The sequence below is a fragment of the Cavia porcellus genome, unplaced genomic scaffold (genome assembly GCF_034190915.1).
Source record: "Cavia porcellus strain 051 isolate PalLab524CR breed Dunkin Hartley unplaced genomic scaffold, mCavPor4.1 scaffold_5, whole genome shotgun sequence".
NCBI classification, from domain to species: domain Eukaryota; kingdom Metazoa; phylum Chordata; class Mammalia; order Rodentia; family Caviidae; genus Cavia; species Cavia porcellus.
This window is the reverse complement of record NW_026947488.1, coordinates 35403048-35421068: the sequence shown is the minus strand read 5'-3', so window position 1 is coordinate 35421068 and position 18021 is coordinate 35403048. Positions and strand designations below refer to the sequence as shown.

The following is an 18021-nucleotide window of genomic DNA, read 5'->3' as shown; positions in this document are numbered from 1 at the left end:
GAACACCACCAGCAGCCTCTTGTTCACAGATGCCACCCCTGCAGCTACTTCCCCATGCTGCACAGCTGAGGTTTGGTGGATGATTGGGGCTCCACCTCTCCGTGGCCTGATTTACCCTGCCTGGAAGCCAGCAAACAGGGAAGTTACCCAAGGAGGCGGAAAAGAGAGGGACATGGCCCCATGGGCATCCATGTGCCAAGAGCACTGGTTCGGGACAGAAGGGCAGCGTGCCCATGCCAGGGGCAGAATCACATGGGCCACACTGTGTGGTCAGGCTGGACAATCAGGGCCTGAGGATTTGGGGAAAGCAGCTTTGAGGAACATTTCTCTGAGAAGAAACCAGTAGCCGGGTGAGGGCCGGATCCCAGGGGGAAGGAGGTCACTCTGGGACCTGCCATCAAGCATGGTCCTTGAGACTGCCTTGGGTCATCTCAAAGGAATGGTGTAGGTCTCGGTTCACAGTGGTGCCCAATAGTGGAAGGCAAAGTCTGGGGGCCCTTCTTGCTGCCTGTGCCAGACAAAGCCAGGTCCCACAGCTGGGGGTCCACTGTCCTGACCCTTGGTGTGAGGTGGGAGACGCTGAGGTCTCATGGGCCCTTCTGCGGCCTGGGGTTGGCAGGACTCTCAGACCTGAGCAGGGGCTGGATCCACCCGCACGTGGGTACCTTTCAGTGCCCCACCTGCAGGTACCCACTTGTTGACTTCCCCAGGCTCCCTCCTGCCACACCCCAAGGGGACAGTAGTGTCACCTCCAAGGAGATGAAAGGGAGTTTGAATGATGGTCCAGGAGACTAGTTTTAACCACAATAATTTTTCTATGGGTATGGATTCCTATATTACGTTGGTAGTTGTAATTACACTTCAAAAATATGAATGCAAACACTTTTAGTTTTCTTTTTCTTTCTTTCTTTCTTTTTTTTTCTCTTTTCTGTCTCTTTTGTTGGTGCTGAAGGGTGCTGAGGATTGAACCCAAAGCCTTGCGCATGGCAAGCAAGGGGGTTCAAAGTGTTAAACTAGCCAGGTGTAGTGGCACATGCCTGTCATCGCAGCACTTGGGAGGCTGAGGCAGGATTCACGAGTTCTGCTCAAGGACACCCCAGCGAGGGGTGTCCCCAGCAGATGGTGGAGCTCCACCAGCTCAGCAGAGGTGGACTCAGGACTACACTGCCCAGAGTCCTGGCCAGCGAGAGCCCAGCACACTCAAGGCCAAGCGATGCTTGGAGAACAGAAGAAATTCCACACTGGGAGCCACGTGATTGACTTTTCCCACACCCCGGAGTCCGGCCCTGGCCTATCAGCCTCACATCCCTTCCCACCCCGCCAATAAGATTCCTGGGGAAAAGCAGGAACTGGAAAGGCGCCGTATCAGAACTCACCCTAGCAGCATTTTCTTGTTTTATTTTTACTTGACCTTCAAGGGAATTTTTCTCTTTTTATCTAACCCCAAAAGGAAGAAAACAAGATCCAGGGTCCCTCCCTCTCTCCCCTTCCCCAGCATACAAGGACACTACATGAATGTGCAGTAGCCATGCAGTCCAAGAGCTGTGGGCACGGGAGGGGGCGCAGTCTGGTGTGTCTGTGGTTCCTGTCATCATCTGCTGCTTCTGGAGACCCAGCGGCCTCCTTTCATTCAGGGGCGTGGATGAACCCGTGGTGGCTCTTTTGTTTGGCTGGTTGGTTATTTGGATATTTTTGAGACAGGATCTCACTGTATAGCCTAGGCTGGCCTTGAACTCAAAGTGACCCTCCAAAGTCAGCCTCCCAAATCGCAGGGATGACAGGCATGTGCCCTCATGACCAGCTGTGTCTTTTAGCGCTGGCTCTGTTTACTGATCATTGCCAAACTGAGATGATGTAGACAGGAAGAAAATTTGGAGCATGTAGATGCTTGTGCTCAGCGTGCTATCTGACTGTCCTGTGTATCCTCCTCAGCTCACCACTCACCCCCGGTAGATCAGGCCCTGCCCTAGGGGTGCAGGGAACAGGGCACCTGGTGGGTTCCTCACCCCCCTCCAGGTGGTCCAGCCAGGGACAAGGCAGAAGGTGGGGTTTCCATGCCCAAAGCTGGGGTGCTCCCCGCTATGGCACCTGGCCAGCCATACCCCACTTCTCACACAGTCCTCGGTATGAGGTGCCCTCCTGCAGAGAAGGATCCAGCGTGGTTACATGGTGGGGCAAACTGGTGTGGACTAGGAATTCGACAGGCCCAGCCTCGCCCAGCCTGGGTGAGCTTGGCTGATGGGAAAGGAGCTTCGCCTTCCCGGAGGGTTCTCCTGCCTTGGCATGGACGCCAGTCCAGGCAAAGTCATCCAGGTGAGCACCCACCTCGCCTGTGCTTCCAGAGGTCATAAGGACCCTGGGCCTGAGGCCTCTCAGTACTCAGCCACGCTGGCAGCCCCTGCTCCCCAGCTGCTTCTGTCTGCTTAGTGTGGGGTTCCATCCCCTGGCCTTGGGCTCCCCTGCAGGTCACCGTAGCCCCTCTCCAGGGTCCTGAGAATAGGGCTCCAGCCCTGTTTCATCCATGTTGGGTTGGTTGATTTGGTTTCTTGAGACAGGGTCTCACCATGCAGCCCAAGCTGACCTCGGATTCACAAGGATTCTCCTGCCTCAGCACCCCGCACACTGGGATGACAGGTGTGTGCCCACACCCAGCTGTCTTGAGTATATTGCTGTGTGTCCTGGGGTTCGTCTCAGTTGATATCTGCTGTGCTGTATGGACATAGGGTCTGGCTCTCAGTTGTTGTGGTTTCTAAGAAAGACACAGGTGGGCAGGGTGGGGCTAGGAACCACTATGTCACCAGCTCCATGACCTGCCAGTCCCACATCCCTTCTGGCTGCACCACATGGCAGCTGTCTGTCTGCTGTCACCTTCCTGAGGAGCCACACACTTTCTAGGCAGCCAGAGAGGAAGGAAAAGCACTCACCTCCCAGCCTGGAGCTGCCTGGACAACCTCGTGCCCTCCCCTTCCTGGAGGGATTCTAGATCCTCCCATCTCAGCCTCCCCAGTGCTGGCATGGTAGGCATCCACCACTGACCTGGCACCAATTTTGATAAGGGATATAGCTGCTGATGGCATTTGCATGGGAAAGCTCCAATTAAAACTGCTCCATGCTCGTGAGTGACAAGTCATCTCTATCCTCCAGGACTATGATTGGGAAGCACCAAATGTGAGGGGCAGGAAGAAGAGCCCAGGAGTCTTATCAGACACCTGCCCGGTGGGAGATGAGTCTGGCTCCAGAGAGCAAGAGCTGCTCCCTGCTGATGGGGGCCTAGTGGGCTGGCAGACACCCTGAGAGGCAGGCCTGGTCCTGGGGCACAGAGCAGGGCCCACCTGGCAGGCAGATACCAATGAGCTGGGCAGGCAGTAAATGCAGGTGGCTGGAGAAAAGTGTCCTCCTTTGGCAGAGGAGGAACCAGCCTCTGTGGCTGTCATCCTTTGTGTCCCAGGGCTCCGAGTACCTTCCTTCTGTACAGGTTGGTGCCATTGTAGGGATCTGCCAACCATCTGGGCTGTGTGCTAAGCCACCGCCAGGTCTGTAGAAGTTCTGTAGGGGCCAGGAAGCAAGCATGGATGTGGAGGTTTCAGATGTGGCTGATGGTGAGTGCAGAGGAAGTGGCTGAGCAGGGCCAAATGGGCGGCCTGTACTAGGAAGCTTTGGCCACCAGGCCATATGTCTAGACTAGGAGGGCAGGTGTAGGGTGACAGGATGGTGGCAAGCCAGGTGAAGGCCTGGCAAGCTCTCTCCCCGAAGGGTGACGCTGGCTCTCTGAGCTTGCTTTGTCTGCCCAGCCTCCCTCCCACCGGGCCCTCTGCTCCTGGCTGGCCCGAGTGGCCACAGGCAAGTGGAAGGGGCCCCACCCTGGCGCGGTGGGGCTGTAGCAGTCACATGGTTTCTTTCTCTCACCTTTTGTGTCCTTCCAGCTCCTCCATTTTTATATACAGCCACACTTGTCTCATTACTTTTCCATCAGTGGTGATTAAGGAGTGCATACACCCCAGTCCCTCAGCCAAGCGCACAGTCCTGAGACACCAGCCTCTCAGCTCCACCAAATCCTGTCAGTCTGTGGCCTAATTCTCAGAAATGCTGAGCTTCTCAGCCTTGAACATCTGCTTCTGTGCCTCCTGTGTAGATGCAGTCACTTCTGGAGTAGGGCTGTCGTCCCTGTGCAGGAGAGGGATGTATCTGTGTGTGTCTGTGCACAGTATTTAGTGTGTTTCCCACTGGGTTGAAACTTCATATGCTCGGTGTAATGTCTTTTGTCTTGCCTTTGTTTTGTTTGTGGACTGCGTGTGGGCCCTTCACCCTGAGTTACATCCTACCCCTTTTCTTAATTTTTTATTTTGAGACAGGGCCTTTGCTAAATTGCCCAGGCTAAGTCTTTGTTAAACTTGTGATCCTCCTGCCTCAGCCTCCTAGAGTGCTGGGATTAAAGGCACATGCTGACTTTGGTTTGGTTTTGAGATGGACTCTCTCTATGTTGTCCTGAAGCTATTCTCAAATTCATGGGCTCAAGGGGCCTGCCTACCTCAGCTTCCCAAATAGCTAGAACTATAGGTATGCACCACCCTACCCAGCTTGTTTTGGCTTTTAAAGCACTTTTTTGAACTTTTATGCCTACGTGTGTGTTACTATAGGTAGCTCTAGTTTGTTGATTTTATTCCCAGGATAGTTCATATCTCAAGTTACCTGGTTGCCTATTGGTGGACATTTAGGTGCTTGGAATTTGGTGTTCTTCTGTGCTTGAGGTATATGGCAAACACTCTTGCAAGGGTTCCCATGTGCAAGGGCTTTTTAGAGAGCATATCTAGGTGTTTGTATCTGCGATCCTAGCAGATATTGCCGAATTGCTTTCCAGAATGGATCGATGTGTGATATTTCTCCAGCAGTGTAGGGGTGCTGGAATGTCTAGCACCATCAAACTTCCGTTTTTGTTGTCACTGCATGGACATGTTGAGTTGGGACTCTTGGTTGTTCTCCCTAGGCCCCGGTGCTCCTGGGAGCACCAGCTGCTGGCCCCATCGCAGACACGCAGGAAGGGCAGGAGTTGCATAAACAGAGCCCAGCTGGTTTCCCTCTGCCTCCTGAAAGCTGGGGTGCTTTGAGCTCTATCCAGGGATCCCTCTCCCTGGAGGCCATCCTGAAACAATTATCCTGGCTCCCAACTTTGGAACACTGGCCACACAGATAAGCCCATGACTTCCTGATAGAAGTTCCACCCTGAACATCAGAAGCTACTGAGCAGATTTATTTGAGGGCTGGTTGACAATTGAATTAAAATATAGCCTGCTGGCTAATGTGCACCAATAAAAGTGTCTTTAAAACCTTAACTTAGCCAAAGTCTTTTTCCATTTCTCCCCAATCCTAATCCCCCTGGTCACATTTATCTTCAGCTAGAAAAGCACAACACAAAGCTTTCAGTCTCTGAAACCCCAGGAGTGTGCAGTTATCCAGGCCCCGTAAGGGCACTGTGGGTGCGGGTGATCCCTGGGGATGCTTGCCATGCTGGACACCAAAAGGAAGACATGTTTAAATGTTTATTTTGAAGCAATCAACCCTTTTGAGGTTGACATAAATCGCACTGACATAAAAAACAATTACATTTCCAAAAATAGTGAGCAGCGTGGCAGCCATGGCCTGACATGCACAGGCTGAGCCCCACAAGGCAAAGAAAGGGAGCTGCTGCTGACAGCAGGAGGCACAGCCCCTGCATGGGCACATGGAGGGGGCACCGGGCACCCCACACCCCACATGCCCACTGCAAGCCATCCTCTCACTTCCATTTTTTATTTCCTATTCATCTTAAAATTCTCATTTATTTTATTCATTCATCCATTTATCCAGAGAGGGTCTCATTATGTTGCCCAGGGTTCCTGCCAACTCCAGGACTCAACTGATCCTCCTGCCTCAGCCTTCCAAGAGTTGGGGCTATGGGAACACGCCATCGCTCCACTACTCTCTTTTAAAAAGACTCAAGGCAGCCAATGTGGCTCCGTCTTGGGGTGCTTGTCTGATGTGTGCAAGGTGCCAGGGTTCACTGTCAGTGCTGGAAGAGAGAGGGAGGGGTGATCTACCCTTGAAAATGGATTTATAAGCAGTGTATGTCTTCTAGGTTGTAAGAAGTGTAATGCAGAGCATTCTCTGGAGTATCTCTTTTGACAAAACCAAATGTGAAGGTTTGGCCACAGTAGGATTTGTTTATATGTCCGTTTTGAGCAAATGAGTGGGTGACATATTCTTTTCCTCATTGCAATATTGAAACCCAAATTCTTCCCCAATAACGAAACCGATGTTCTTCCTCTTTTTAAAGGGAAGCTCCCTCCGCCCCCTTCCCTTTTTCCACTGCTGAGAGGAAATTCACGGAGTCGAGAGTTAAAAAAAAAAAAATAACAAAACCCTTCAGTGGCTGTGTTGCTGTCCCAGGTTGGCCGACTCACCCCGCCTCTGCGCTTCTGACGTCACACCATTTTTGTCTCTGAACAGCTCATTGACACCATCGCCTCAGAGATCGGAGAACTGAAACAGGAGATGGTCCACACCGATGTCAGCCTGGAGAACGGCCTGGGACCTCCCAACACCCACAGGTGACAAAGCCTTGCCTAGGCGACAGAGGGATTAGAGATGGCCTGGAGCTTGCCGGGGCTCACCCGTGGCCACTCCTCCTGAAGTCTGGGACTGGCGGTGTGGTGTCCGCTCCAGATGAATTCTCTGGAGGAGGTGGGAGTGGCCTGGACTCACTCTGGAGGCCCTTGAACCTTGTACTTTCTTCTCCATTCCTGACACCACAACCCGGAAACCTAAGCTTGTCTGTACCGCAGCCACCTCCTGGCATTGATGGCAACAGTAATGCAGCAGGATCGTCCCTGTGCAAGCTAGAGCTCAGGGTAGCCGAGTCGGGCTCCAGGAGGTTTGGAGGGAGCCGCTAAAGAGGATGGACTCATTTTGCATTCTCAGGTCAGCATGAACCCCAGCATAGCCTGAGTCTCCAAACCACCCCGAATAGGGGAAGCTAGATGTGTTTGCAAATGGTTAACCAGGGGTGGGAATGTGCCCGGCTGGGAAGCACAGAGCCAGCCTTGGCTCTGAGGAAACAGCAGTCCTACTCTGTGTCTGAAGATGGGTATGGAGGCCAGGGAGTGCGTAAAACTGGAGGTGGCCTCTGCCAGCTCTTGGGTGCTGTGATTCCTGGCGACAGAAAGCCCTAGACACTTGGCGCCTCTGGAGCCAACAGTGTCCCCCAGCTTCTTTCCCCAGAAAGTGGGGCCCGGTCTGCCTGGGGTGCTAGAAGCTGAGATTTATGGTATGGTTTAGCTGACAAGTCATGCGGCAGGCAGGGAGGGTGATTCTGTCTGTCCAGGCAAGTTTTAAACCAGCTTGACTTGTTCCCTGGCTGAGGAAGAGAGGGAGGAGAGAGCAATTCCCTGGGAGGGACTTGGCTACTGCTTTGATGCCAGTGTTGCTTTGATGTCTTTGTCCCTGGAGGAACTGCCCCGGCCCGTGGCTGTGAAGTTCTCTGTGCCTTCATCCATTCCTTGCCTTTGCTGCAATGCAATGGGTAGACCAGTTGCTCCCCATACCCTTGGCAACACCTGGATATCCTAAGGTTCCTTTCAACCTCGGTGTGAAGGGCTCCAATGACCTAAAAGTTTTCTGCCCATGTACTTGACAAACACACACTGATTTTTCAGCTGCAAACTTGTCATCCAACATTCAGCCACCATAGAACTTGAGACAAGGGTTCCTCTTTACCCTTTGTGTTGTAGAGCTAATATTAAACTAGGAGTCTGGGCTGATGGCAGAGTGTGAGGGCAACTCTAGTAGCATTGGTTTCTTTCATGTAGAAGGAAATCAGTGAGAGGGAACCAAGCTCTGCAGGTGACAAACATCTAGAGTGGCAGGAATGCCTCCCCCTATATGAATCCTGGATGCAAAAAAGAGAGATATAACATACGGTGGGTCATCCAGACCTTCTTGTTGAGCTTCAGCGGGTCCCAGATGGGACAGCTGGTTGATCATTTAATCTTTAACATCTCGTCAATGGATGGATGATGGATGGATAGTTGGATGGATGGATGGTTGTATGCATGAGTGGATGGATAGATGAATGAATGGGTGATGGGTGAATGGGTGATAGATGGATGGGTGGGTGGATGGATGAATAGGTGGTGGATGGATGGGTGATAATAGATGGATAGACAGATGGACTCTGTCACTGAACCCCTAGAACTCTTTTCATCTTTTCCTTTCCAAATTTAAGAGTAATTATAAGCTACAAAGACTTTGTATTTTTTTTCAGATTAATGTTACTTGTTCTCTGATGCTGTGTTGGTTGATGCTGGATTTATTAATTTCTAGAAGTAGTTAGCTTTTAAAAAAAAAAGTAATGAGAAAGAAAAGGCAAGATGAATGGTCTTGTTTTGTTTTGTTTTTTGAGACATAGTCTCACTATGTAATTCAGACTGGTCTTGAACTCACTATGTAACCCAAGCTGGATACAAACTCACAGCAGTCCTCCTGCCTCAGCCTCCGCAGTGCTGGGATCACAGGTGTGCGCCCTTACAACCTGCTTGAATTGTCTTCTTTGACACAGCATATAGTGTTTGCAGGGTGCTGGGCTTTGCCTGGCATTTCTCTGACTGGTGCCTGTCACCTGGCCACCTGGACCCTTTCTCCTCATGTCTGTGCTCTTCTGTTTCCCACTGGTGTTGCAGGACACATGTAAAAGTCTTTGCATCACAACGGTCTTGTCAGTAAATGGGAACATGTTGGGAGCCGCCGACACCGGTCGCCTTACTTGGCGGACGTAGGGCCTGTGGGTGGGAGCGGAGCCTGAGCTAGATTGCCCCTCCCATCGAGTGAGTCAAGTTGGCGCCTGCTTCCTGCCCCCTGATTATGCTGGCGACTTAAACAACCCGCTCTGTAAGATAGTCTGCCTAGCAACAACTGATGTTAGCCAATCAGCCCGCATCGCGCGCTTTGAACTGATTGGCCACTGTCACCCTATAAAAGTGAATGCCTCTCCTGCCACGAGAGAGGAAGCACAGAGAAAGCACAGAGAGAGATAGAAAAAGTCCACCGGCGAGAAAGGGCTGGTGGCAGAGTGGAGGCCTCGCGGGGCCCACGCGGAGATAAATAAAGGCAAGGTTGCACACCGCCAGACTTTGTCGTGTGTCTTTCCTGCCGGCCGGGAGCGACCCCGACATTTGGTGACCCGCACGGGGACTGATCAACCCCGAGACACGGCGGTGGTGTGCAACGCTCCAGCGTGGTGCTGCCGGACAGGTGAGTTGGGGATAAGCCTGGGCTCTGGGTGGCGCGCACCTACAGGGCTTTTAGACTCCCCTCAGGCTCACGCGTAGGTGACGGGTTCTTTAAGTCACACGCGGTGAGTAACAGCCCTTAGAGGTTGAGAATGGGTAATTTACCGAGCGCGGAGGCGCGGCCCTTGGTAAAGGCCCTTAGGAAGCTTTTAAAAGCTAGAGACCTCAGGGTAGGTCAAAAAACACTGGAACTATTCATAGCAGAGATAGATAGGGTGGCTCCCTGGTTTTTACCCACAGGGCATTTAAACCTGCCGTCATGGGAGAAGTTAGGCGGGGACCTCGCCTCGGCGGAATTGGGAGGCGATATTTCGCCGGCTATTCGCCCCCTGTGGGAAATGATACATGCGTGCCTTGACTCCTATGCCGAGTTGCGCCGTGAATTGTGTGCGTGCGCCGCTCGAAAAAAGCAGAGAGAGGAGAAAGGGCCCCCGAGCGCTCTCTGGCAGGGAGGAGATAGAGAGCCATCCGCTCCGCCCTGGAGCTCTTCTCCAGAAGCGGCTCCCCGCCGAGAGGCCGCTACAGGGAACCCTCCCTTCTCTCAGCCGGCACAGGAAGTGACGCCCCGTTCCACTCTCTCGCGACCGCCGTCCTATGACGTTGCGCTGCGGGGCGGACGGTATTTTCATGGGCGGCTACTCTGCCGAGCAGGCTGAGAAAAACACCGGTCGAGGAAACGGGGGCTGGGGATTTAGCTCAGCGGCATAAGCGCCTGCCTTGTAAGCAGGCAATCGCGAGTTCGATCCCTGGCACCGATAAAAAAAAAAAAAAAAAAAAACGAAAAAGACCAAAAATAAAAAAAAAAATAAAAAATAAAAAATAAAAAACAAAAAGGGGGAGTAAGCCAAGGCCTGCCTCCAAAGGCGCGGTTATCTATGGCATGACAATGGATGGGCCCGGATCCGGTGGTTAGCTGGAACCGAGGCGCGGTTTGTGTTTTTCTACAGGAATCGAGACAAAAACCACTGTGGGTCCCAGAGAGGTTGACGCGACAAGTCCCTCGACTAAAGATCAGGCCTGTTCCACCAGAGGCCAACCGCAGACCCAACAACAAGATGAGCCCTAAAAAAACTGCAGGACAATCCCTTTTTGGGGAGCCTGGAATGGCTTGCTCCCCTATGTTTTACCATTGTTAGGTCCCCTGTGCTCCTTGCTTCTGCTCTTACTTGTAGGACCATTCTTGCTCCGATGGGTTACATAATTTATTAATGGGCGCCTTGCGGCGGCCTGGCGTCAAGTACGCCTGGTTGCCCATGCGGCCCTGGCAGCAGCCCGTGATGGGCACAATGACCCCCAGGCTTACGCATGGCTCGCTCGACTGGCCTACGACCGGGTCTAGGTGTGGCGGGTCTTCCGCATTCCTTCCCTATTGACACCACACAGCAGGGTAGGTGAGTCAATGACGGGTAAGAGCGTGCCTCCCCAGCACGACTCGACCTAAGCCAGGCCCTACCCCATGGCGCACGAAAGCCGCTAGATTACTAGAATCTGACCAGATCTAGATGCCTCTCCGAGGGGATCACACGGAGGGGCATGAGTGCATGCCTATGTGCATCCAGGTTCCGTCCAGTTCACTCCTGGCCCTGGAAAAAGGACGAGGGTCTCAAGGCCTTGGCAGACCCGGGGGCGGCCGACCAGGGTCCAAGCCAAGGGCCTACGGTGGGCCTCAACACAGGGCATAAGCCTCTGCACTCGATCCAGGGCGGGCTGCGATGCATACATTCATTCAAAGTAAATAAAATAGGGGGAGATGTTGGGAGCCGCCGACACCGGTCGCCTTACTTGGCGGACGTAGGGCCTGTGGGTGGGAGCGGAGCCTGAGCTAGATTGCCCCTCCCATCGAGTGAGTCAAGTTGGCGCCTGCTTCCTGCCCCCTGATTGCGCTGGCGACTTAAACAACCCGCTCTGTAAGATAGTCTGCCTAGCAACAACTGATGTTAGCCAATCAGCCCGCATCGCGCGCTTTGAACTGATTGGCCACTGTCACCCTATAAAAGTGAATGCCTCTCCCGCCACGAGAGAGGAAGCACAGAGAAAGCACAGAGAGAGATAAAAAAAGTCCACCGGCGAAAAAGGGCTGGTGGCAGAGTGGAGGCCTCGCGGGGCCCACGCGGAGATAAATAAAGACAAGGTTGCACACCGCCAGACTTTGTCGTGTGTCTTTCCTGCCGGTCGGGAGCGACCCCGACAGGAACATTATCAAAGCAGCCCCACAGGGTTGTCTGGAAGGCTAAGGAAGTTACTTATCACAGCACCTGGCACGTCCAGAGATGGTGTGTGCTGCTTTAAGCAGAGGTCCATCAAATGATCTCCTCGGTCACCCAATCTCATCCATGGCTTCAGTACCACCCACGTTCTGGTGATTCCCAGCCTACACCCCTGGACTCAGCCTCTCTTTGAATCCAGAAGTTTGTATCCTAAAGTCTATTCAGAGTGTGGAGACCAAGGTGGGATTGGGGATTCCTTCGCAGGCCCTGAATATCCTGGCTTCCTCAGCCCACTATCCGTGCTTCCTGGGGGCAGGCCTCAGGCTCATGCACTTCTCTCCTAAGCCCTCTCTGCCTGTCTCCAAAGCTTAGTAGCTCACTTTTTGTTTGTTTTCAAGATGAAGTCTCACTAGTTCAAAGCTGGCATTGAACTCACTATGTAGTTCAGGCTAGCCTAGAACTTGCAGTGATCCTCCAGCCTCAGCCTCCTATATTGGGATTATAAGTGATGCAGAGGTGATTTTAGTCATATAGGAAGCTGTGTATAGGTTCTGTGCCATTTTATACAAGGGATTGGAGCATCTACAGGTTTTGGTGTCTGTGGGAGAAGGGACCCTGGACTATCATCCCCTGGGATACAGGGGGGCCAATGCCTACTTAATTATGTGTCTCATGTCTTTTCCACTGGAGAGAAAACTCCAGGAGGGAGGGCTCAGCGTGTTAGTTGCTGTCATGACTTTAGTGCCTAGAGCAGCTGTGGTGTGGCATCTCTATGACAGCCATAGCAGGAGTAGGAAATGTCAGGTGCCCAGGCCGCTGGGGGCTCTAGGGTGTTAAAGCATCTGAGCCCTCTCGAGGAACCTAGGTGTTCCCTGTGCTGAGAAAAGGAACAGGTTATGTCACATAGGGTGGCTTGCATCTATAATCCCAACATTCGGGAGGCTGAGGCAGGAGGATTGCCAAAAGCTCTAGTCAGCCTGAGCTACATAGTAAGTTCGAGACCAACCTGAATTGTACAGTGAAACCCTGTCGCAAACCTACCCTCGAAAAAGAGAAAGAAGGAAAAGACTAAAAATGCCTGCTAGGACTCACTCTTGCTCCCTGGGGAGGAACAGGGCCTGCGACCCCTTCCTCCTGTGTCCATCCGACGTCCTCCGCTGCTTGGTGACATGGCTGATGTGGTTCTGGGGCAGGAAGATGACAGCAAGTGACAGCTATCTCCACTCTTTGCCGAGCAGAAGCCCTCGAGGTGGAAGTGCAGCTCCGGGTCTCTTACTCCCTCGTTTCCTGTTAGTTTTCTTCCCAGCTACCCCCCACCCCAAGCCAGAGTAGAAGGACACAGCAGTCTCCATTTAGTTCAGGCAGGGGAGGGGGCTCTGAGCTGGAGGCTGAGGCAGGCCAGTGCTCCATTCACACCCCAGATGACAAAGTTGGCAAAGATTCCTTTGGCTCCCTGAGGCTGTGGAGAGGGATCTACAAAACAATGTCAGGGTCATTTCCCAGGCTCTGGCTGGGCCTGCAGGTTCCCCAGGGCCCTGGCTGGAACAGATCTTTGAGGCCTCGAGGCCATCGCACCTTGTCAGCTCCTCCTGTGCCACCTAACCTGTATGGTTCCTGCTGCCTGGCTAGTCCTGTCCAGAGGGATGAGGACGAGGCACCAATGGCCCCCCTCCACGCTGCTACTGTGTAACGGCCAGCAGTGGCCCTTTCCTGGAAGCCTGCTCTTCCCAGTGGCCATGGGAGAGCAGTGACATGGATGTATCCCTTGGACGGCCATCTTCGTCCCTGGGCTAGGGTCAGGACACAAGGTTGGAAGAGACGGTGTGGGCCCCCAGCTTTCCCCTGAGATGGGACAGAGGGAGAGCGGTGACCCTGCGGGCTGCTAGTGAAGCACCCTCCCATTCACATCCGCGTGATGCAGTAGCAATGCACAGAGAGGCATGGGGCCTGTGGGTCTACAGACACACCACAGAGCCAGAGCCAAAGCAAACATTCCCAACAGCCCAGGCACCCTCTGTCACTGTCACCTTGAGGAGATGCCACCGGCCCTCTGTCTGCTCTTCCTGGTTTGTATTTTGCTTTCTTGCTTTTTGATTGTTTTTCATGTTCTGTTGGGTTGATTTTGGGGGCAGGGTTTGAACCTAGGAGCTCACACACCCCAAGAAGGCACTGTACCCTGAGCTGTACCCACAGCCCCACTCTGCCGCTTCTGAATGTCACATAACTGGATTCACATAGCAATGCTTTATAGCTTTCTTCATTCACTATTCTGCATAGGCTCCACTGTGTGCATACACAGCTTGCTGCTCCATCCTGCTGTTGGCAAGTGTTTGAGATGTTGGAGTCACACTGCTGTGGATGTCCCTGTGTGGGTCCTTTCCTGGACACAGCGCTATAAATGTGGAGGGATTGAGAGGGTGGTTCTACCCTCTGCTTTGAGAGCTAGCAGCCCACAGTCCCCAGAGCGCAGGTATTGGTTTCCACTTCCACAGAGGCTGGCTGAGTTCCTGGACTCTCCATGGCTTCTATGCTAGGTGCTAGTGATGGTTTTGTGGTGACTTGTTTGGTGGCTGTGTTGATGCAGTATTTCTGAAACCAGGCTAGAAGACGGGAGGACCTGTGTGTTATGACACAAGGACTCGGCTCAGCTCACTGGACTCAGAATAGGAGCTCTGGGGGTCGGACAGGGCTGCAGTTTCACAGTTCTAAATCCAGGCTGGACAAGGAGCATTCTGAGCCCTGATTCTCTGATGGTGGTGAAGGAAGCCCCTGATGGAAGTGGCTATTTCCAAGGAGAAGGGGAGAAGGTAGAATAATCAACAGTTAGGAACAGCATATGAGTACTGATTTGTGTTTTACTATGGACATTTCTGCTTTTGAATTTTAGATCTAATACATTTTGTTGTTGTTGTTACTGGAAATCGAACTCAACCTTGTGCTTGCCAGGCAGTGCAGTGCCTCTGAGCTACATCCCTGGCTCCTCGATCTAATAAATTTAAACAGAAAGGAATGACATGAAATTCTCCCCACCTCTTGGAGTCTAATGCTGTGCTTTGTCTGTTACTTATAAGCAGAAATATTCTGCATCTCTGTGTCATGACTAAGAAAGGTGCAGGACTAAAGCCAAGGCAGCTGTTTTCAGACTTTGGGTTCCGCCCTTAAACTCAGAATACACCTGTATGTGGCACAATTTTCATTATTTAAAAATATATGTACGTATGTGTGTTCAACTTCAGTGAATGCAGATGTAGAATTGCTTTTGCTTTTTGTCTGTCTCTTTGTTGTCTGAGACAGTGCGTTGCTCGGTATCCCAGGCTGGCCTTGAAATCACTATATAATCCAAGCTGACCTCAAACTCTCAAGGATCCTCCTGCCTCAGCCTCCTGAATGCTGGATTACAGGTGTACACCAGCACAGGCATCAAAACACAGACCTTAAAACCACTTCATTTTATTCCTTTTTAATCTTTTTTCTTCAAGTGGCAAACTATACTTCATTGATGTGTATTCTCTTGAACTCTCTGTCATAAAAACTCAGAGCCCTTTCTTCTACCTGGTGACAAGCAGTGTGGAATTTCATCTGTCCTTTGTCTTTTCTGTCTTTCTGTGCATCAACATTCTGACCAGAAGGGACTTAAACCTTCTGCATCTTCCGAGGATCCTGGAGGCTCTCGAGAGGTCATTGGTGAGCAAGGTCACATGTTGGGAGCACTGTCACTCTGCCTTCACTTCCTTCCCAGTGTCTGGCCTGTTTGACACCTGCCCACACCACAGACAGCAAAGGGCCCATGCTTGGGCCCAGACTAAGGGCCGCTGGCATTGGAAACAGTTCCTCCTGGGAGCTGTCAGAATGTAAGAGAAAGCTGGACTCATTATGCAGGATCTCAGACTCCTGGGGGGGGGGGGGGAACATACCTAGTGTTGGCTAAGAGCTGGCTTGCACGTCACTGTCTGTGCGGCCTGTCTGTCCACATTCCCGCTTCTGGGCTTGGGTCAGGACTGCATTCCGGATGGCTGTTGAAGATTGCTTGTTCTAAACACCCTGGGACGCCCTTCCCCCTGTGCAGCGGCCAAGGAACACTCACTCCCCTGCCTTTGTTCTAGCTCCTGCATGGCGGTCACTCTGGGCAGGACCTGTTGACATCCTGCCCATCTCGAATCTTCTGCGGAGGCCAGTTTGATCAGTTTTCCCCTTCGCCACCTCACAGCCACCAGGCACGTCTTGAATATGAGGCCCGAGCGCTGTCCAGCCCCGCATTCCTCGTGTTACTAGGCTGGTGGCTGCCGAGTTCTGCCACAGGGCAGGGCTGACTGAGTGGGTGCTATTATTCCACAGAATTCCTGCTAGGGGAGACTGCAGACTTAACCCCCTTGGGGAGGAAAGCTTGAAAACAAGTGAGTTACAGGGAATGGAATGAGGACAGACAAGGGCTAAAGGAGGAGGAGGAGCCTTACACAGGTGATTCCCAGCCAGTACTGGTTTTAGGAAAGGTTGGACTTGTCATCAGCCTTAGCAAATAGGGAGGTGTGCCAGGGCAGGTCACAGATGCCCCAAAGAGAAACTTGGTCTGTCTCAGTGGCTGATCACCATCATGTTAGAAAACTTGTTTAAAAGAACATTTAAGATTTCTTTCTTCTTTCTGGGCATGGTGGCACATGCCTATAGTCCCAGCACTTGGGAGGCCAAGGCAAGAGATTTGCTGTGAGTTCCAGCCCAGCCTGGACTACATAGTAAGTTTAAGATCAGTCTGAGCTACATTAAAAAAAAAAAAAAAAAAAAAAGATTTCTTTCATGTTTTTAATTGCTAAAAGTTAAATATGTACATTGTGGGAAAAGCACATAGCAATAAATAAAAGTTTAAATGCCCATGAACTCACCCACTAGGCCCTGCTGTTGATTAGCTTGGCTGTCTATGTATCATTTTACTATACTACAAATTAAACCCAGCATATGCTATACAGTAGGCAAGCACTCTACCACCAGCCTACTTCCCCAGCCCCCTTTAAATTCTGTTTTGAGACTGGGCCTAAGTCACCCAGGCTGACTCGAACTTGTGATCCTCTTGCCTCAGCCTCATAAGTAGTGGGGATTACAGGTGTGCACCACTGTGGCTGCTATTCTATTTCTTTGTTGTGCACTCTACTAATGTTGAATTGGTCCCGCCACAAGGTATCTGCTTAGTTGGAATTTGGTTGGTGAGTCAGTCAAGCTAGGAAAGAACCTTGGAAATCCCTGAAACCGCCATCCTGCGTGTGGCTGCCCAGCCTGGGCAGCTTGAGGTGGTGGGGCCAAGCCCGGAGCCTGCCTGGCTCCTTCTGCGCCTGTTTTCAGCTCCAAGGGCAACCGGGACAACAGGTTCTTTGTTTCTGTTTCTTATTTTTACAGGAACCAGTGCATGGCTCTGCCAGCACTGACCGAATATCTGCCCTTTCATCTCTAGCTGCAGGGCCAGGAGAGGACACCCCTAAGCCACATTACCACCCCACCTCTCTCAGACAGATGAAATGCCAGCGTCGTCCCACGGGCCCCAGCAGCTGGGCAGTTTATTTGTGTGTCCTTTCTTCCTCGTCCTCAAGAGACAGAATTTAAAATCACTGAGAGGTCCGAAGGTTTTCAGCAAGTTCCTCCTGCGTCATGCTTGTAGAAATCTCAGAGAGGAAGCTGTGGCTTCCGCCCTCCACCACCTGGGCATAAAATCCCAAACTCAAGACACCTTCGAGACGCTTTCTCCTTTTAGTTTAACAGAACCAAAAAGCCCTGCGAGAATTAAAGGAGCTGCTTGAGTGCTGTAGAAAAAATTTAAACTGTAGGGAACCCAGGCTGCCCTGCAGCTTAGCAGGCAGAGTCCCTGCCTTGTGTGCGCAGAGCTGTGAGTTCAGTCCCCGGTGCTTACCCTTCTGACCTCAGATAAGCAGTTCAAGCATCTGTCCTGCCTCCCTTACCCTCCACCTGCGCTGGACACAAGTGATCTTTACGGGGCTCTCCCTTCCTGGCCCTGCCTGTCTCCTTGCCCATCCAGGGCCAGGGTGAGATGTTCCCTCTGCTCAGCTGCCAGTCGTCGTCTCTGTACCGGGTATGAAGCCACAGCTGGGTCCCACAGAGCCCTCCAGATGCTGACTGCAGAGTCAGGGTTTGAAGGTTCATTGTGTGTTGGAGGCCAGTGAGTTGTCAGTGCAGAGCAGCCACAGTACTAGATGCTTTTGAAAGGGATGCTTTTCCCAGGATTGCTCGTCCATCCTGTGTGTGTCTTAACAATTCGAGTCTCTCCTGTTACCAGAGATTGTTATTATTTTTCAAAGCTTTTATGTTTCAGTCTATGTTTGCAGTGCACACAGCTGCATTCCTCATGGAGATCAGCTTTTTGTATATCCCCCATCCACCCACCCCCACTCTTTATGTCTTCGGCCTTTCCCATTTGGAAAAGATCTACCCAGAGAGTCATTAGACGCAGCTGTTTAGCATGGGACCTCTTCCATTAACATTTTCCAGCAGCC

The 18021-nt window shown here is 52.0% G+C and overlaps 1 protein-coding gene across 9 annotated transcripts in view; it reads left to right on the top strand.

The window, feature by feature from the left end:
* The window catches only part of Rin2 (Ras and Rab interactor 2), a 170100-nt gene that overhangs the window by 105015 nt on the left and 47064 nt on the right, over positions 1-18021 (top strand). For 7 of the 9 annotated variants that reach the window (XM_003476376.5, XM_013159807.3, XM_013159811.3 and 4 more), the window contains one exon: positions 6484-6584. The exons of 1 other annotated variant lie outside the window; for it this stretch is intronic. In XM_003476376.5, the coding sequence (XP_003476424.2) occupies positions 6484-6584 (101 nt within the window). Of the gene's footprint in view, positions 1-6483; positions 6955-18021 lie in introns of all 9 variants that reach the window. One more of the 9 variants, XM_013159809.3, reaches the window with a different exon arrangement.